The sequence below is a fragment of the Condylura cristata genome, unplaced genomic scaffold (assembly GCF_000260355.1).
Source record: "Condylura cristata isolate star-nosed mole 26May11 unplaced genomic scaffold, ConCri1.0 scaffold00012, whole genome shotgun sequence".
Classification (NCBI taxonomy): domain Eukaryota; kingdom Metazoa; phylum Chordata; class Mammalia; order Eulipotyphla; family Talpidae; genus Condylura; species Condylura cristata.
Window position 1 is genome coordinate 12,842,208 of NW_004567113.1, and position 21,026 is coordinate 12,863,233.

At 39.9% G+C, this 21,026-nt stretch overlaps 2 protein-coding genes across 2 annotated transcripts in view; both read left to right on the plus strand.

The window, feature by feature from the left end:
- Positions 1-468, plus strand: part of HPSE (heparanase) — a 33,622-nt gene extending 33,154 nt beyond the window's left edge. The window contains exon 12 of the mRNA XM_004681157.1: positions 309-468. Coding sequence (XP_004681214.1) covers positions 309-468 — 160 coding nt within the window. The remainder of the gene's footprint in view (positions 1-308) is intronic.
- Positions 469-10,322: 9,854 nt separating this feature from the next.
- The window catches only part of COQ2 (coenzyme Q2 4-hydroxybenzoate polyprenyltransferase), a 17,516-nt gene continuing 6,812 nt past the window's right edge, over positions 10,323-21,026 (plus strand). The window contains exons 1-4 of the mRNA XM_004681429.2: positions 10,323-10,575; positions 16,146-16,312; positions 18,865-18,986; positions 20,216-20,301. Of these exons, the coding sequence (XP_004681486.2) occupies positions 10,332-10,575; positions 16,146-16,312; positions 18,865-18,986; positions 20,216-20,301 (619 nt within the window). The 5' untranslated portion in view covers positions 10,323-10,331. The remainder of the gene's footprint in view (positions 10,576-16,145; positions 16,313-18,864; positions 18,987-20,215; positions 20,302-21,026) is intronic.

Genomic DNA, 21,026 nt, shown 5'->3' on the forward strand with positions numbered 1-21,026 from the left:
GCTGCTCCCCTTAGCAGTGTATTTCATTGATCTGCCTGTTCTGCTCCCCACTCTGTCTCTGGTGAATCCTCTCACCCTCTACATCTCTGGCCTGTACCCCAGTTCTGTATGAATAAATAAATCTTTAAAATCATCTAGGCTAAAAAAAAATCATCTAGGTCAAATGCCTAATAAGATATTGAAATGCAAGTTACATAGTTATATAGGTTGCCACAAAAAAAAGGACCAGAAAAATCCCAAGAGCTTCATAGAATAGGTAGGACACACAAACAGCTTGTCTAACTTGGATGTGTCTTCTCCCCTGGCAGAACTGTCCAGCTCAATGGTCAAATTCTGAAGATGGTGGATGATCAAACCCTGCCAACTTTGACAGAAAAATCTCTCCGCCCTGGGAGTTCACTGGGTTTACCAGCTTTCTCATATGGGTTTTTTGTGATAAGAAATGCCAAAGTTGCAGCTTGCCTCTGAAAATGAAAGTCATACAGTAATGCTGAGATTAAGCTTTACAAGGCTATGGAACAAAGGCAAATGTCAAGCTACAGAAAAGCAAATAGATACCTTATAAATCATCTAAGGGTGCTTTGGTGACACTGGGACACTCAGTGCTAGATTTGGCAAATATTTTGTTCTGTTCTCTCCAAGTAGACCACTACTAATAATAATAGCTAGTAACACCTTGTGCCCAACACTGTTTAGTACTTTGAGACTATGTTTTTTATTTAAGGTTATTAAAAATGCACATCATTGATCCCAATGCAGCCAGAAGGCAAATATGTGAAGGATATATTATTTGAAGAAGAAGCTTGGTTGTTGTTTTTTTTTTAAACAATTATTGAAGATTGTTAGACTTTTTTCCTCCATGAACTGTTCCAATGGGCTCTCATCAGAAAAAGTTTATTACCATCACGTCCAAATAAAAGAGAGACAGTCTTCTTACAGAGCTCAACTTAGCTGCTGTTTTTTCTATTGTTTGTCTTTGTCAGGAATACCATGTGATGAAATTGGTTAGATGAGCTGGTGTAAAAACAATAATTAATAGCAATTCAAAGGGAAGAAATCAAGAGGAGAAATTTTCATTCAACACACTGTAACTATCTGTTAATGTTTACTTTTATTCTATGCTTAGTTCACGTTTAGTTGGGAAGTTTAGTTCACTACAAGTTATAGAAACTCCTAATTCAAATGTCTGAAGCAATAAGGACATTTATAATCCCATAGATCAAGAAGTTGAAGAAAGGTGGACTCCACAGCACAGTAGGTCACCATGGAACCTGGTTCTCTCTGTACTGCCACTTTCATTTTGGCTTCACTCTCAAGCTGGTGGCATAATTGAAGTAGCTAGTCCATGATCCATTCAGACCTGGTGGCAGCCAGAGGAAGAAGATGAGCAACTTGGTCTGTATCTCCTTCATAGGCTTGAAGAACTTTTCTCAGAGGTTCTCCTTGTAACCTTCATATCTTAGGGTCGGGAGTGGGTCACATAACCACTTCCCTAATCATTAGCAATATCAACAAGAATCCTAAAATTGTCTCCTAGTTATTTTAGATTGGAAAGGATTTGAGAAAATCAATGGTACTAACCACTGATTTTCATCAGTGACAGAATGCACTGTTTTCTCCTTGATCTTAATTTTTAGAAATAGAATCTCTTTATATTTATGCCTGCTATGAATATTGTCTCAAATAAAGTATATCTATAAAGAACTAAAGCTGGAAATGCTTCACTACCCTTAAATTTTATATGTAAGTGGTTTTTATATTTTCACACTTGAAATAAAGTAATTTTTATAGCCTCAATATTGCACAATTTTTCTTTTAATAAAGCAAAGCTCACAGATGGCTACATTTGGAAGTTGTTTTCCTTTACCACTTTGTTCATTCAACCCTCCCACCCTCCTAACCCCCACACACATCCACACTAAAAGAATTGACCTTGAAGAAAAGAGATCACCTGGCACAAATACAATTTCCTACTTCATCGGGTATATTCAGTCACAATTTGAATCTGGTCTTGTTTACTTTTTCCTCCTGCCCCATCTACCACTTAATAAATTCAAGATCTCATTTCTCACTTGCATTATGATGATAATCTCTAGTTGTTCTCCCTGGCTTTGTTTAAAACTCTCAAATGGTTTCCAGTTTCTTAAAGGCACATGAGGTCCTCCCTAACCTGGCAGGCCCTTGTTTAGCTCCAACTCTTGTCAGTCTCTCAGTGGCTTCTGATCACCAGCCCACACACTGAGAAATGAGGGAATACAGTCTTTTACATGTGTTCCTGTGCCTCAGGTGCTGTGGTCTTTCTTCTCCTGAACTGACCTGCTGACTCTCCTTCCTCTTTAGCAAACTTTCTTGTTTATAAAGACCCAGCTCATACATCAGTTTCCCAACCCAGTACCAACCAGACCTAACCCTGTTAGCTTGCAAGGCCAGACCAATAGGGCACTTTTAGGGTGATCTGAACATAGACTCACCCACTTTAGTTTCAGTACCTCCCTACAATTCAAATAGTTTTATGCATATGTCTTTTTTCCTATGATAGTCTATACATTTACTCTTTATTTCATGATGTCCTTCTGGCCAAAATTCTGATAACCAACAAAATTTAACAAATATCCATGTGGCTTATATGATAATGCAATACAATATGAAAACTGGGGGAGACACAATACTTCCAAAATACAAACAAGGTGAATCAATGTTACCTCAGTAAGTTTTTTTTATTTAAATGAAAAGTGTGTTTAAAGCTAAAATTAAACAATAGTGGCACAAATAACTAATTACAACTGTATATGCCATTAAAATGATATAGATGATATGTAGACAGCTTGTGTAATGTGTGCCTTAAAAAGCAAATTGTATACATTCCCACACTTGCTCGATCCTGAAGTCAGATATTTGGGTAGTAGTTTCTTTCAGGGATGAGATACTACTGTCTTATCCCTTTCCCATTTTACACATTCTTAATTTAATAGAGTCAAAAAGTAAAGACTTAAAAATAAAACCTTTCATTGTCATTAAATGCTGTAAGTTTTGTGATACCATTCATCTTTGATCTAAGATAACATACTTATTTTCTCTCATTTGATAGTTTTTTAAGTTAGTTTTAACCTTTATGGTACATTTAACTTTTTTTTAATTCCCATAAATTTCTTCCAAAGGACAATAACAAGTGTAGTTTATTGATTCTACAGCATTATACACTTAACAAGGAGAAGTTGCAAATTTAACAGATCCCTCCGAAACACATTGAAAAAAATCCCTGTTCAACTAATAAATCACATAGAAGTTTATTAGGTCAAGTTTCCTAAACATTTAAGTATCTTTTAAAAATAATGATAGTAAAGTCTATGTAAGTACTACCTACACAAAAGTATCATCTCTTTATCATAATGTTACAAATGTACTCCAGCCAGAGTTAATACAATTACCAATTCAGATTCATTACAACAGAAATGGGATATGGATTCACTCATGTATTGGGCTCAACCCTTCTTCTGTTTAGGTTTTAGAGGTCATTCTATAGCAAAGCCTGAGACAAGGATTTTGGGTCAAGAAGCAGGGATGACTGACCAGAGCGAATGAGATTGAGTTGGAGGGAAAGTCACTACTAAGGTTTGTCACCAAGTTTGCTTTATTAGCAGTGAGAGCGCTGTTCCAACAGTATAACTGAGAAGCAAATGGGATGCTGGTCAGATTTTTTATCTTCTTATTCTTATATTTCTTAAGAGCTGCCATTCTAGCATCACTTTTTTAAAAAGATTTATTTATTTATGCACACAGAACCAGGGCACAAGTCAGAGGTGTGGGGGGTGGGGTTGAGGGGGGCAGGCAGTTTAGAGGATTCACCAGAGACAGAGCAGGGAGCAGAACAGGCAGATGTACTGAAATACACTGCTGAGGGGAGGAGTGGGTGGGTCAGGAGAGGTCTGCCGCACCATGTGGGTCACCTCCTTGGCCAGGGATCTAACTCATGCTGCAGTGGATGCTATAGCTTCATAGTGCTGTGCTTTAACCTGTTGTGCCACGACGGGAGGGCCCTTATAGTCACTTTGTTAATGGCAGTTTCTATAAAAATGCTAATTTCACATAAAATTGTTTCAAGGCTTGAGGTAGTTACAGTTAACTATAGTACTTAAATTTTAAAGTCACTTTTACAACTTTAACTTGTCATTTTGAGAGTAAATGACATTTTTTAAAATGTGAAACACCTTTTTTAAGACCTTCCCCCAAAACTTTCCTTTTCCACTGCATTGGTTTTTCCAGGATTTTTCATCTCTTCTATTGATCTTCCTACATTCTGAAATTCCATTCTTATTTAAAGTTTAAATTTTGATCTTCTGTTCATTGAGTTAAGTTGTAGGACACTCAGTTGGTATTACAGAATTACTTATGTTTAAAAAACTCATACACCTGTTATCAAAAGCTAAATAGTGTAGCTTAGTATTAAGAGTAAAAGAACAGGTCCTCCCTCATGGCCTTGGGATTAAGTTTCTGCGCTATCACAGCTACAGCCTGCGTTAGATTCCTGGCCAGGGAACTGGCCAACATTCGGCAGAGCAGAACCCCTGTCTTGCCTACTGCTCCCCTTAGCAGTGTATTTCAGTAAATCTGCCTATTCTGCTTCCCCACTGACTCTGATGAATCCTCTCACCACCTATCCCTTTACCTATGTCCTATACCCCAGTTCTATGCAAAAAAAAAAAAAGTAAAAGAAATAAGAGGGAAGTGTGTTGGTTGATTTACAAATATGTAATAAGATTTCCCATCGCCTTGCTTTCTCCATTGACAATTGGTAAACTATTGTTTCCTATGAGCTGGCCACTCATGGGCAACTGTCATCTATTTGCTAACTACAAGTCACAGCAGGGCATTCCTTGACTACCTGCGGAGTATAACCCATATCATGAGGCAGGCCTGGGGATGCCGAGGCTGCTGTTGACCTGGCTACATGACTGGTGGTCTGGGAAACTCTGCCTGTTAACATCATACTTTGCTGATTCAAATGGCTTTTGATGTATAGTCACAATGTCCCCTTCCTTGTCCCTTGTAAAACTTTGTCCCCTATTCCTCATATCACTGTCACATGATCAGTTTTTACTAGCTTCTATGACTTCAGTAAATGGTACAAGAGCTCCTGTTCAAGTAGCAGAGTCTTGCCTTGCAAACCTGCTACACCACTGCCATGTCCCTCACCCCACTCCAGCTGTAAAGTGGCAACAAAATTCCTGTTGCAAAAAAGTAGGGTTCCTCCACCCAGTGAAGAGATGCTGTATGTACCATAGCCCACAGACCTTCGAGTCTGTGGTATTTGTGACTTTCACACAGCAGGCGTGCGGTCTTTTTTTCTTACTCTCCTTCTGTTTTCTTTACAAAGCAGATTGGAAAAGCCAAATACTGCATGCTTTAAGTAAACCAAAAAAGGGTCATTTGGCAAATTTTTTTCCCCTCTCTTAACATTACCTTTATCTCAGAGACAATTAAGAAGCCATATAAAAAAATACCACTGGTCAGCTAATTACATATTAGGTGACCATCAGAAGACTCCAGTAACAAGCAGCAAAAATCCAATATTAAAAAAACAAAAACAAAAACAAAAAAATGGGCCCTCCCTAGGTTAAAGCCCAGCACTAAGAAGCTAAAGCCACTTCAGCATGAGTTCGACCCCCACCTACCCTGGAGGTAACCCACATGGCAGACAGACCTCTCCTGACCCGCCCGCTGCTCCCCTCAGCAGTGTACTTTGTTGATCTGCCTGTTCTGTTCCTAACTCTGTCTCTGGTGAATCCTCTCACCCACCATACCTCTGGCCTGTACCCCAGTTCTGTAAGCATAAATAAATCTAAAAAAAATTTTAAGTAAAAACAATTGGAGGAAAAATAATGCATCAAGCTTTTTCAGTGAATTGAGATGTCCAGGTCTCCTGACAAAAAAGTCTTGCCATTTTGCTTCTTAGTAACTAAAAAAAATTTTTTTTCTAAAAATGTTATTCAAAGTTCATTTACAAAAAAAAATGTTATTCAAAGTTCATTTACAAAAAGTTCATTTCTAAAAATGTTATTCAAAGTCCATTTATTTTAAAAATGGTTATAAAAATAATTGCATGGGACTGAGTTCTCATCAAAACAGCACCAACACACTGCAGCTAGCTGGTGGGGGCTGCCCCTGGTCTCAGCAAGTGGCTGCCTGGACCTTTGTTCTAGTGCTGAGACCACTGGCAGGTCTCCTCTAACTTTTAGCTCTGGGAAAAGTGGACTCCCCTTTTGTCTACCTTAACATACTGGTCTGGCACATTCTATGGGTAAAAAAATGTATTTCCCTACAGAATGCTTATTGGTTGAGTAAAAACTTCTAAATTGCTTATTGGGCCTGTAAAACAGTAAGTTTCTTTTTAAAATTAATAAACCTGATAAAACCCATAAAGTAGAACCACTACTTTCTTTGGGCTCAATTCCAAACCTCAGATTTCTGATGAGTCTAGAAGCAAACAATGAATTTTGCTAAACAAAAACTAGTTCAAAATGTAATGGTTTAATCAAAAGCATGTATGCCTTAAGGTTATAATGTTTAACTTTTCATGTTTATTCTATGTTTAAATGTGTTAAGAAAACTTATGGTACTCAACAAAAAAAGAATAATTAACCTGGCACAAAAATATACTTGCCTTTTGTTTATTCCAAAACTTCTCTTCATAGAGTTCCTTTCCAGAACACCCCCACCCCCACCCCGCCATTTCCCCTACAGAGTATAGGCCATATCGCGAGGCAGGCCCAGGGCCGCCTAGGCTGCTGTTGATCTGATTAAGTGACTGCCTCCATGGTGGTCTTGGATAACTCTGTCTATGATAACCACCTTACTGACACAAATGGCTTTTGATGTATGGTCATGATGTCCCTTATAAAACTTTGTCCCCCATTCCTATCCTACCATCTGAATTTTACTCTTCATACCATTGTTACATGATCAGCTTTTACTAACCTGCATGGTTTCAACTAATGGCACAAGAACTTCTGCTCAAGTAGCAGAGTCTTGCCTTGCAAACCTGCTCCACAACTGCTGTGTCCTTCAACCAGTTCTAGCTGCAAAACCAGTTTTTGTTGCAACAGTAAACAACTGCAACTAGTGGAAATCTAGCAAAGACTACTAGACAGCCTTGCTACTACAACTGTGCAGATTGGGGGGTACTCCTGGACCACCAAACTTGCATGCTCTAAAGAGGTTTCATCATACCTCATATGAAAACAAAGCATACTCTCAGTATGAAATAACTTTACTAGAATAATGTGTGTAGAGAAGAAAGGATAACAATTTTCCAACAAACACCCAAAGTTACTGTAGCACCATCAAGGCACAGTGCAGGTTTCCTGTGATGGGGGCAGCCAGAAAAAGGGTGAGTCCTGGAAACCTTGGTGGCTTTTTCAGGCTTATAATGATTGTTCTCCCCATTTGTATTAAGGCAGCCATGCACTGGAGGATGGCAGGCCTCCAAGCCCAGGGCAAATCTTCACTCTTTCCGGGCTCTCTGGCACTCATGTATTCTCCTGGTCTCCCCACTGTTCTTCACTGCACTCTACCCCTAGTGCCTCTACTGCCTAGTCCTCTGGTCTTTGCTCTGTACCCTCCTATAATCAGCCTCCCCACTCCGGTGTGCCCACTCATGCACCTCCCCTCACCACTCCAGGTGCTGCCATCAGACACGCATACAAGACTTCAGGTGTGGACACTGATGCTAATGGCGGGAGGGCAGAAAACCTGCTCACTTCCATTTACCCTACAATTTACCCTCTCAGGGTTTTTGGCCGTACAGTCTACATAATAAGTTTCCCTCGGTGAATATCAACATGGCAGCCATGACCCACAAAACAACAGAATACAACTGAGTACAACAAAATACAACTAAGCCCAGGCCGGGCACCAACCTAGGAGCAGAAAGACAAAATGGTTATTGGCACCAGCAGTTGATCCAAGTCTGCTGCCGAAGGTGCTGCTTGGGGAGGAAGAACACTCATGGCATCCACGCACACATTGGGAGCTATCAGGCCACACCCTGCATCCAGCCCAGGATGCGCTCACCCAGTCCCCAGGGGTACTCACCGCATCACTCCAACACTGGGCTCTCAGTGTGACAAGCAGCCCCTGCATTCAATCCAACCCTTTGTACCTGCACTTGGGCGGGGCCACCTGTAGATACAAGCTCCACACGTGGCCCTTCTGGGGTCCCCTCTCAGGCTGTCGTCATCACCCAAGCCATGTTCCTCAGCGCCTCACTCTTATTCAAAAATGAGCAGGTACCTCCCACAGGTGACTTTAAAAGGCTCCCTGCCTTCTTAGCATCCTTTCAGCACTTAACAACCATTCAGGGCTTCCTAACCTTGGCACCGGCAAGGCCGTATCTAACTTGGCTTTTTTTTATACATCTCCCCTGCTTAGCTGCAGAGAACCTCGCATAGGCTTCTTTATGCTACCCCTTAATTTTCATCTCCTGGAGTGTTGAAATTGCAAGTGATAGAGCACCCCCCCATCAAAGTTCCTCCACCTTCTGGCAGAACTGTTAGTCCATCTGTTTTTTCCTCCTGTCAGCATTGGGTGAGCCTCTTATTGCTGAATCGTGGTCCTCTTTCTTCCCTAAGGCGTCTGCTGCCTCGGGAGCAGCGGCTGATCCTAGCAAGCTCTCCTCCTCCACTCGAGGACTTGTTCTGCAGCTTCCGAGCCCTGTTGGCCTCCTATGTTCCTGCAGCATCTTTAGCTCTTCCCGCAGCTCCTGGACTTTTGCCATCTCCTGTGCTGCCATGGCGCTTCAGCGCTGTCACAGGCTCACAGCCTGCCACTCCTTGTCCCACCGGAAGTCTTCCCAGGGCTCCATACCCTACTGCATCAAAACACCTGCCGACTATGCCTCTGTAGCGCGAAGCCACAGAAAGGTGTTCTATGACCCAGGCAGGCGGGAAAAGGAGTCCTAGAGGCCCTGGTGGCTTTTCTCAGCCTTTATTTTCACACCATTTGTAGTGAGACAACCAGTAGCCAGGCAGGCAGGGGAGCAAATCTTTACTCCTCTGAGCTCTCCAGCCTCTCTCGTGAGCGCTCCACTCTAGCTCGCTGCCGCCTCCACCACCACATCCTCTGCTCTGCGCTTTGTTCTGTGCGCACTGACTTGCCCTTATATGCTCAGCCTCCCCGCTCAGGTGCGCCTGTTCACACCACCATCAGGTGCATGTGCAAGGCCATGGGCGCGGATCATTGATGTTAATGGCAGGAAAGGAGAAAAACCTGATCACTTCCATTTACCTTACTGTTACCCATCACCTGTGGGTAAATGCACAGCTGGGTTGGTGAGGCCTGAAAACTTGCCACAAAACCAAGGCATCTTCTGGCAGAAGGTGGCAGGAAAATCTAGGACAAAAGGAGCAAAACCAAAGTAGAAATCAAAATTAAGGCTGCAGTTTTCATCCTTCCCATTTGTCTCTTACCCATGTATTTCTTCCACGTGTCTTTGTATATCTCAACTCCTTGTGTCTCCTTTGTCCCCCAGATCCCTGGTACAAGCCCAAGGCTGAGAAGCAAGGATGCCCTTCACATGTCTTGCTGTTTCATGCCTCCTCCAAGTCTCCTGTATGTTTTCCTGGTCATTTAGCTCAACCCTTCATTAGTTGGGACAGGGGACACCCCCTTCCCAGCTCTGTAAGACTACCACCATTGGAGACATTTTTTAAAAAATCACTGTAAGGGGGTCTTAAAGAAAGGAATTCAAAGAATTATACAGTTCCCTCAAAATACTATAATCTAGATGCCCATGGTCACTAAGTAGTTAAATGTGGGTTAATGCACGTCAAGTGTCCATAACAGTGCCTGGCACACAGCACTGTCTCAGAGTTGGCTGTGATTAATCGGTCTCAGCCTCCCGCATGCGTGTTCCTGTCCATTATATGATCTCCTTTGAGTGCTCCTCAGTTAAGGCTTTCACATGTGTAATAAAGGCCTCATAATTGTATATGACTTTAATTTTCATCCTTAAGTTTGACCGCTTGGTGCCCTTTAGGCTTAACAAAGGTTATCAAGTTGCTCCGAATCAATGCTTCCAGCGATTTTTTTGTTCAGTTGATCCTTTTTCATTGATCGAGAAAGCTGATAAGAATGTCTTTTACGCTAAATGTTGGGGGTGGGAAGGAAGGTCACGGTACATTGAGTAACTTCGACAATTCTCAGGTAATTCCACCGCTCGCACCGCAGGGGTGTCTCGACCTCTCAGGCGTCACTGACGCCACAGCGCACGCCAGCACGCGACCAGGCGCAAGGAAATGACGTCAGGTCGGTGTGGGACACGCCCTCCGAGCACCATGCTGGTCACGGGGCTCGTTCGGGGTCTGCGAACCCTGACATGGAACGGGCTGCTGGGCTCCAGCAGCCGCTCGCTGGCTCTGGCGCGCGTCGTGGGCGCGCCCGGCGCTGGGGACTGGCGAGCCAGTGTCCGGCCCGGGCCCCGCGGGCGTCCGCTCAGCCTGTCGGCGGCCGCGGTAGTGGACTCGGCGCCCCGCCCTCTGCAGCCCTACTTGCGCCTTATGCGGTTAGACAAGCCCATTGGTGAGTGTGGGTGGGCGCGCGGGCCTGGGTGCTGCGGCCGCGATGTAAAGAAAAGCCCAAAAGCCGGCGTCCAGGCGCGACAACGCGCTTTGTGGGGGATTTTCCACCTCTCGGAATCCTGAGCTCTCGAGGCCGGGTGGAAGTTCGCTCATTCCACAGACTTTGTTTAAATAGTCCGTCGAACTTAAGTTCCATTTCTTTTATCACGATTGTTGGTCGACATTAGTCAATGTATCCTGACCTTCCCACCCCCAACATTTAGCGTAAAAGACATTCTTATACAGATTTACAGTGTTGAGGCACTTCCATGTTCATCGTATTTGACCTTTACCCTAAGGATCCTAAAGCTGGTAATTAGCACGACTAAGCCTTCTCGGCAGAGTCACACCAACTGAAGCTAGTGTTTTGATGCTCCCTTCTAGCTCTTTGGCACTTTTCGGAAAGCAGAGATTTAGTTCATTTGAATGCAACAGTTACAGCACTTCTGGATTGCCCTATCGGGCCATAGTTGCCAACTGAGGATGGAGTTCCCTCGTCGTCCTATTTAAAACATGTCTATCACTTGGTTTTATCTAACGCACTGCTAACTAATCTTTGCGTTTATTGGGTGATTGATTTCTTCGCTACTGCAGAAGCTCCACATATACGGGTTTATCTGTTCAGTGCTGGCAATAGTGTTGAATGAATGAATTAATAAAGTCCTACAACACAAGTTCCCGTAAGATGAGAGAACTGGGGAAACTGCTACTTTCAAGGAATTCCCATCCTTGTTGGGGAAAGAAAAAAAAAGGTAAACTGAGAAAGTATGCTATCAGTTATAATCGGTACGGATAGCAACTGCTGCTGGAGAAAGAGTAATTACTGTGTATCTCTATTGCTGGGAAAAGTTTCAAGAGCAAATTGGTGCTCAAAGGACAAGTAGATTTTGGATGGTGGGGAGAGATCTTGATTGGTGAAGGAAACATTTTTTTGCAGTTGAAGAGTGAAGTGTTGAATCACTAAGGATATGAGCTGATCTGGAACCAGGTAATGAAGAAAATAGTGGGAATCAAGACAGGATTAGAGTTGGACTGAAAAAGAATGAACATGAGGAAGGAGGGGCAGAGTGAATTCCAGGTAATTTAGATGACTTATTTGCTTATTGCACTACATTGACTTACATTTAAATACTTAGAAACATACCTTCTACCTTTGTTCAGCCAAAACCTCGAGTGACTGTTTTTGTTATTCCAGACATATGCATTACCTATTTGGGATCAGAGCACTCAGATTTTTAACAATTAAATTATAAAAGCAAGGGCCCTCCCTGGTGGCGAAACAGGTTAAAACACAGCACTATGAAGTTAGCCCAAAACCTCTTCAAGCACCAGTTCAATCCCTCAGCACACAGGTGTCCCCACCACAGAGGTGACATGCCACAGCAGACAGCAGACCTCACCTGTCTCACCTGCTGCTCCCCTCAGCAGTGTACTTCATCAGTCTGCCTGTTATGCTCCCCACTCTGTCTCTGGTTAATCCTCTCACCACCCCTGCACCTCTGGCCTGTACCCAGTTCTATATGCATAAATAAATTTATCTTTAAAAGTAAATAAATATAAAAGCAAATGGTAGTCACAGCCCTCCAACACAACCTCTTGCATTTTAGGACCAAATACAAGTTAATAAAGCATAAATTTCCATGCCTAAGTCTAATCTGAAGCCTAACTGTAGTTGTGTTCCTAAGGTCTTGTGTCACAAAGCAGCAGTATAGGCATCCAAGAAAGAACAACAACTGTCCTTTTTCCCGTTTCCACAGTTAAGCCTCCCTTTACTTCTGTCGGGTCTAGACCACTGCCACTGCATTGTAAGAGGCTACAGAGACTGAGTCATTATGTACTTGAAGGAGCTTGATTAAGTTTCTTTACCTCTCTGAACCATTATTATATTCTATGAAATAAACATTAATAATTGTGAATTTATAAAGTGGCATGAGAGTTCATTAATATATGCCAACCTTAGAACAGGGCTTGGCATAAATGCTGTAGAACTATCAGCCATTATTACTTGAAAAATGGGAATCATAGAAGATTGGGAGAATAGTTACTATGGATAGACTATACCAACTGAGTGCTTTGATTCTAAGATCATGAATGCAGGATTTTTTTTTTAAAGATTTATTTATTTATACAGAACTGGGGTACAGGCCAGAGATGCAGAGGCTGAGAAGATTCACCAGAGACAGAGTGGGGGGCAGAGCAGGCAGATCGAGGAAGTACATTGCTGAGGGGAGTAGCGGGCGGCTCAGGAGAGGTCTGCCTCGCCATGTGGTCGCCTCCGGGGCAGGCAGGAATCAAACTCATGCGGAAGTGGCTTAAGCTTCTTAGTGCTGTGCTTTAACCCGCTGCGCCAACAGAGAGGGCCCAGAATGCAGGATTTTTTTTTAGACAAAAGTAGTATATTACAATTGATTCACTAGACATCTTTTTGAGTTTCTACTGTGCATCAGGAACATTAAATTGACAGTAGAATTCCAGATTTGATGGTTATTTAAATCCTTTTGTGGGGTAATTTTATTTCATTGTTTTACTTTGGATGTTGGAATTTATTATCTTCATAAACCAAACTGGCTGTTACTGTTTTTTGGAATAAATTACAAGATCTTTCAAATACCACAAACTACACTATTTCAGGAAGATTCAGCAGGTGGCGCTTTTTCCAATAAATTGACAATGTACTTTCCATTTGAGTGCACTTGTACGTGATCCTATTGTCTTGAAAATAATGTGCAACTAGTTAGTGAGTATTAGACTAAATTTGCACTGGTATTTTGGTCTGCCCATCACCTTCAGAATTTGTTCATCTCCCAGAGTTTTTGCTTTTTGTACAAATGTTTCTTTCTGAAACTTACTTATCTCTTTGCGATCTCTGCATCTTTCTTTATGGAAAAAAGCATAATGAAAAGTCACAAGAAATGTAGAAATAAATATTGAGGTGTGAGAGGTCAAAGAACTATATGAATTAAAATTGTAGAGATTTAGGTTAATAGTGTTCCTCCCCTCCCTTAGTCAATCCTATCACAGATCCAGCTCTCCATGCACTTTTACAGGGCTCAGGATGACAGGAACTGTGCACAGGAGTCTGTATCAATGCCAGTGAATCAAATACAGGTTAACCGAGCTTCCCAGGAAATGTAACGATGTCCCAAGGACATAGACTGCAGCTAGACTGCCTGGGTTTAAATTCTAATTCTGCCACTATTTGTCTACTGTAGTGTAGTGTAGCCTTGAACAAATTATTTTCTTTGTGCTTTAGCTTCTGTATTTGTTAAATTGTGTAATAAAAATAGTGCCTGTCTCATATTTCTATAGTGAGAATCAGTGTTCTGTGACATCACCTGACATACAGTGGATTCATCATCACTGTCATTAATATTGTCATAACAGCTCTGAAAGCAAAATTTCTTTTCACTTATTTATGTACAATAAAGACTGAGCTTTAAAATTTATACATGTCTGCCGTCACTCCCTTTATTAATAGTAGACATGGTACTGGAACTCTTTCACTTCACCGCTATAGGAGCCTAAGATTTCTTAGTAAATGAATATAATACCTATAATACGGATTTATATTAAGGAGTTTTTTGTTCCTGATACAGTTAGACATGTTTCTGTCTGCAATTCTTTTTTTTTTTTTAAGATTATTTCTTTATGCATGAACCCTGGGGTACAGGCCAGAGGTGTAGGGATAGTGAGAGGCTTCGCCAGAGACAGAGTGAGGAGCAGAACAGGCATACTGACAAAGTACTCTGCTGAGGGGAGCAGCGGGTGAAACAGGAGAGATCTGTTGTGCCATGTGGGTCACTTCCCTGGCTGGGGATCAAACTCATGCTGAAGCAGTTGAGGATAGCTTCATAGTGCTGTGTTTTAACCCTTTGTGCCACCAGGGAGGGCCCTATAATTCTTTTTTAAATAGAAATTTAGTTCTGGTTATGCCAGGAAAATAGTGCCTGTGAAGTGGTTTCCTTTTTATCAGAGCAGTGTCTCTTCTGACCATCTGAACCATACTGGTGAAAGGAAAAAAAAGTAGTTAAACCCATTACACCATATTTAGGTCTCTCTGCATCTATTCCTCATCTCTAAAAATAGGGTGATAATAGTACCTGCTTTATAAAGGTATCATTGAAGATTAGTTTATACATATAAAGCACTTGGAACACTGATTGACATTTCAGGTAAGCTAGTGTTGTTACTGTCTTGGCTGGAACATATTGAGCATGGATCTGAACTGGCCAGTTCTTGTTTCCAACCACTCATTACTTTTAATCTACAGTGAGTTTAAGCCCCTTTTGGAAAACTTACCTGGTTTCTCCAGTTAAATGTATGGTAGTATTCTATGCCTTTCCTGCACTTTTATTTGACCTCTTGTTGAATTAGTTTATTGTTATTGTCGCTGTAAGAAGACAAAAACCAGCTCTCGGTCACTATAATACACTCAGTTACTAGCACAATTCTAGTGGAAAGTGTGTGCTTTATAAATATTTGTAAACAAATTAAACATATTGAAACTTAAAATAAGATTATAGGGACTTTGCTTAATCAATTTTGTCCTGGAACTGATCTTTCTTTAACCCCATGTCATTTTTCTCTTATACCTCTAAATAGGGAAGGAAAACTCAGAATTTGTCAAATAGGCACTATAGACAAACATTAGTTTTGAAAGTATTATCTGCTGCTGAAGTTCACATGTGAAGTCTTTTGCCATATACTGTATTTTGTTTTGACTGAATTTCATCTAGTTTTTGGGCTCAGTACCAGAACTAAACCCATTTGTACATGTAGCTGCCAAATATTCAATATAAAAAATGGCCCCCCAAAAATAGGTAAATAGCCTTTCTCCCCAAGACTATGTACTGTATTTAACAACAATAAAGGAAGTTTTTATTAGCCTTTTTGAGTAGGTAATATGTAGATGTAATTAAAATTCTGAAAGTATAAAAGTATAGAATGAAAACTAAGTCTCTTATCCAGTTTTCCCGGAGATAATTACTATTACCAATTTCAGCTGTATCCTTCCTGATATGGTCTATGTTCTTATTTGTTTTGCGTGTACATGCTTATATGTACACAGTAAAAAAATTCAAGTTGTCCTCCGTAAGGGTTGTTTATGAAAGTATCTCACATCTCTGTCACACTTTGGATTTTGCCTTCTTTTTTTTTAACTTGTATTATTTTTTATTGAGATAAATGATTTACAACATTGTGTATGACGTAGGGTATAGGTTTACACCTCTTCAGACATGTTAATTACCATAGGTAAAGATGTTATAGAAGCATTGCTTTACTGTGTATTCATAATTGATTATCTTTTCATATGTATAGAATTTATATTTCCTTTTTGGTGGACTCTAATTTCTAGGAATTCTACATGTTAGGGAGAATACTTCTTTGTAATATGAGTTGCAAATTTATTTTCCCAGTTTTTTCAAGTGTTTTTTACTTTGCTTTAGTGTTCTTTACTTCTTTGGAAAATGGTATTCTAAAAAATGAAGACATCTGAACTTGTACATTTTTTGTCTTTCTATTTTTGCTTAGGAACCTGGCTGCTGTATCTACCATGTACCTGGAGCATTAGTTTGGCAGCTGAACCAGGCTGTTTTCCAGATTGGCATATGTTATCCCTCTTTGGCATCGGATCTGTGCTGGTTCGTGGAGCAGGCTGTACTATTAATGATTTATGGGACCAGGACTACGATAAAAAGGTAGTTTTATCTTGCATAAAAAGGAACAAGAAGCTCCTCTCAATTTTGTACAGTAACACGGTCGTATTAATTTTTAATGAATTAATTGTCCTCACAGAAATCCCACATAACAAGTATCTAGACCAGTTGAAGAGCTGGTGATACAAAGTGAATTGTACTTGCTTTCTCAACGTAAGAGCCACCATGGAAGCAAGGTGTGTACTTCACTTTTACCAAGTAAATTAAGAATTTAAAAGGGTGAGAGTGAGATTGTTGAAAATGAAGGTAAAAAAAGTCCTTGCTGACACTGCGTGTCCAAAGAACTGCTGTCCCTTCCTTTGAGAAATACATTAGTCATACTTACACTGACCTAAATCAAATCTTAATGTAAGTGAGTCAAAGGACCCCTATTGGCATTTGCTATAAATATTTCTTTAAAAACATAGTTCTATTCTTAGAAAATAGAAAAATATTTATTCTGAAAATTTCAGGTTTTTCTTTGTACAGAAATGAGGAGAATAGAAAACACAAGTGCTTTTTGTCTCCTGTCCCTACCCCAGAGAAAACTTGAATTAACAGTTGGATACATTATATTCCTCTGGGTTTTTTCTAGTGTACATAATTTACTTTTTTCCCTCAAGATTGTTATTTTCTCAAGGGAAGGATCCATCTTGTTTGCTTTATATCCTATCAGCCTCCTCATTACACACTTGAAGTAATTTCAATAAACAGATATTAATAATTTGGCTTTGGTTTTACAAACTGTGTTTTGGTTCAATGAAAACCACATAGAATGTGTTTTGATCATTATGTCATTTTTACTCTTGGATGGAGTGCTTATTTTCAGCATTTAAATTTAGCCGTCATTATCTTGTACTCGCACTGCACTGGCTATGCTACCAAGCATCCATGGCGTGGAAGTTTACCGGGCCTTTCTTCCTCAATTTCCTGAAACTTAGAAATGGCAAGAACTTGTGAGTGCCTAAAAGACTCACAAGTTGTGGACAGACAATGTGGTATGTTGATCACACTTAAATACTGCCTGGAACAAATCTACTGATACAAATTTAAAATCAAAAATATATTTTCCACTTGAAACAAAAGGGACTAAACGAGGGTTAAAGAATTCAGTTCTGACTTTCTAACCAAGATAAGTCTTTACAGTTTTTGACATTTTTATCGTATAGTGAAGCATGCTACTTTTTTCTGCTAAGGGCTATATCATTTTTGTTACAACTACTCAGCTCTTGTGAAGCATATAAGCAGCCATAGACAATCAACAAAAAGATAACTCTTTTTCACTAAAACTTTATGGATACTGAAATTTGAATTTCACATTTTCATGTGTTATTGTACATTACTGTTTTGTTTTTTTTTTTAAAGATTTATTTATTTGTTCATACAGAACTGGGGTACAGGCCAGAGGCTCAGGGGCAGTGAGAGGCTTCACCAGAGACAGAGTGGGGAGCAGAACAGGCAGATCGATGAAGTACACTGCTGAGGGGAGCAGCGGGCGGGTCAGGAGGAATCTGCCACGCCATGTGGTCACCTCCGGGGCAGGCGGGAATCAAACTCATGTGGAAGTGGCTTTAGCTTCTCAGTGCTGTGCTTTAACCCGCTGTGCCACCATGGAGGGCCGTACATTACTGTTTTTTAAATTTATTTTTAGCCATATAACCATCTAAAAAAAGTAAAAATCATTCTTAACTCATATTCTGTGTAAGAGTAAGCAGTCAGCTGTAGTTTGCTAATAACCTTTTATATAAATCAGAAATGTATTATATTAATAATAGATAATATTTATTATATACTTGTATACCTCAGACATTGCATCTACTATATGAAGTAGATGCTGCTGGCTCACCCTCTCTCTTTTTTTCCCCCTTTAACAAGTAAGTAACTTAAGCTCATAGTAATTTGCCAAAATTACACTGCCAGTAAGTGGTGGAATTATTTCAAATAACAGAGTGTCTGAACCCAGATTCTGAATTATGTTAAATTACTGGTTATGTTCTTTATTTGTGGTTGAGTTTAGAATAATCCCATATTGTGATAGATTGGAAAGAAAAGAACAATTCACATATATTATTTGCTCATATAATCTCTTTTTCTGCCATTTTCTTACAGTGAGTTTGCCCTTTATATTTGGGAACAGTTAGTATACAATTACAGATTCATTCCTAAGTAGCCTGGCTAAAGCACTGTCAAAAACTCTTTTTTTCCCACATCTGATTTGATTGCAGTGCTCCTCTACTCAAAACATTCATATGATAGCATCCACTGCAATTTCCTCTTTTCTAAGAGTCCTCACTTGCTATACTGGTAATTAGTGGCTAGATAAGGAAGTTCTCTTTTGTTTGGCTGTGGGAATGGACAATGGAAAGAAAGGGAAATGGTGTTGGGAATTTTTAATTTTTTTAAACAAGTTCTTGATTTCTTGGCAGAACTTCAAATGTTGATTTCACCTTAGTGATTTATGGTTTAGTGTTTACCATGGATGAGTCTGTGACGAACTGTTTAAATAAGTGATTGAATAATTCTGAGGCTAAGCTACCTCTTTTGTGTGTCCTAAGGTTACAAGAACAGCAAATCGCCCAATAGCTGCTGGAGATATTTCAGTCTTTCGATCCTTTGTTTTTCTCGGGGGCCAACTGACCTTGGCACTGGGTGTACTTCTGTGTCTGAATTACTACAGGTATAGTAGGTACATTTTTCATAATCATGTGTAAAATCTTTCCATTAAAATGCAGGAAATAGGACTAAAGTATAATCAAACTCTCTTTATTACAAAGGGTTTTTTTTTTGGCTATATGTCAAATATGTAAATTAATGATTTGCTTCAAGAATACTTTCAGCCAGAGAAATTAGAAACTAGTATTTAATTTATTCTAAACCTCTTTCACTCTTGTACTACATGTTCCCTAGAGGGCACAAAGCATTTTCATAGGTTTTCTACTTGTGTACACGACTGTGTGCACACATCCATCTACATAATTTTGTATATGCTAAAATTATCTCTGAAGTGGGTAGAAGCCAAAGTGATTATGTTCACATTTTAATCAGTCATTTTTAAGGAATGACATGAAAATCAAAGATAGGGGAAAAACAGTGGAAGGACTCATTCCTCTCAAATGGGGAAAATAATTAAACAAAGTGCTTCAGTGCACGGGAGAAAAAAGAAGATATCAGCAGATAAGTGTACAGCTTTATAGACACTAGACATAATTGCTGCGGTCACATCAGTTACATGAAAATACTTGGCAGGAGATTCCTGGAGGGCTGGTGGTGGGTGAGCTTTGAGGTGCCTTAAGAACATCTTATTTACCACTTTTCTAAAGTTGTTTGGTGATCTCATTCTTTTCTAAGTAATATTCTCTCCTAGATAGTAGAGACAGTTAAATTGACTCTGATTCTGTTAGGACAACTCAGTTTACTAGATACCCTGAGTGGAAATAAACTTTAAAGAAGCAGTAGCATTAAGATGGGTAATAAATTGGACTCGGGAGCCAGGCTTATTTGGGTTTGAATCCGGCCCTGCTCTAACAGCTGGCAAATTATGTAATCTCTTTGTCCTTAAATTTCCTCATCTGAAAAAACAAGAATTAAAACTGCCTGCTGCTCTCTTAGGCTTGTGGTGAAAATTATAGTGCGTTACATACATAAAACATGTAGAGCAGTGCGTAATGCATGGAATCACATTCCCTGTGTTAGCTATTCATTTGTTTGGCTGTTTTGTAACACTTCAAATATTTTCTAATCATCCCTTATAATGAGCAAAGTCAAAGTCTAGGCAGAAAATTTTGCATAACAAAAAATAATTTTAAGATAAATCATTTTCCAATTAGTGTTATCATTCATTCTCTTATTTAATGATTTCTAAGAGAGGGTGATATTAATCTTTTTAATGTTTTTTCCTGATTTCAGTATAGCTTTAGGAGCAGCATCCCTACTTCTTATCATCATCTACCCGCTAATGAAAAGAATTACATACTGGCCTCAGTTAGTCTTGGGTGAGTTTGAAATAATTATAATACCTCCTTCGATACCTTCCAACTATATTTAGCTCTATATTATAGCATTATAAATATTTATATATAATAATACATATATATGTAATATGGTAGAGATAAAAATGTCATCAGTCATGAAATTTTTTTAACTGATTAGATTTTCATATTTTAAAGGAATATGATTATTTTATAGCCATTTTTATTGACTAAGACATTTTGTATACTTATTGCGATTATTATGATTATTATTTTCTGAAATTCTTTTCCCCTAAGACTTTATTTATGCATACAAGAACTGGGATATAGACCAAAGGTGTGGGGATGAGACGGTCTACCAGAGACAGAGTGGGGAACAGAACAGGTGCAATGACTGAAATACACTGCTGAGGGGAGCAGCGGGCTGGTCAGGAGAGGTCTGCTGTGCCATGTGGGTCACCTCCCTGTCTGGGGATAGGGTTTGTGATGCCACAGTAGCTGGTGATAGCTTGATAGTGCTGAAGCTTAGCCCATTGTACCACCAGGGAGGGCCCTGACATTCTCTTTTTAAAATCTAGGCATGTCATGAAAAAAATTAGCTGACCTTCACCCCACCTTGAGGTCTTTGGGGTTGGGATAGAAAGCACTCTTTTTTTTTTAATAATAGTTTAATTTTACATCATTTTGTGCCTTTTTCCATTTCATTTATAATCCTTGTGGACTTCCCATCACCAGTTCACCCGTCTGCT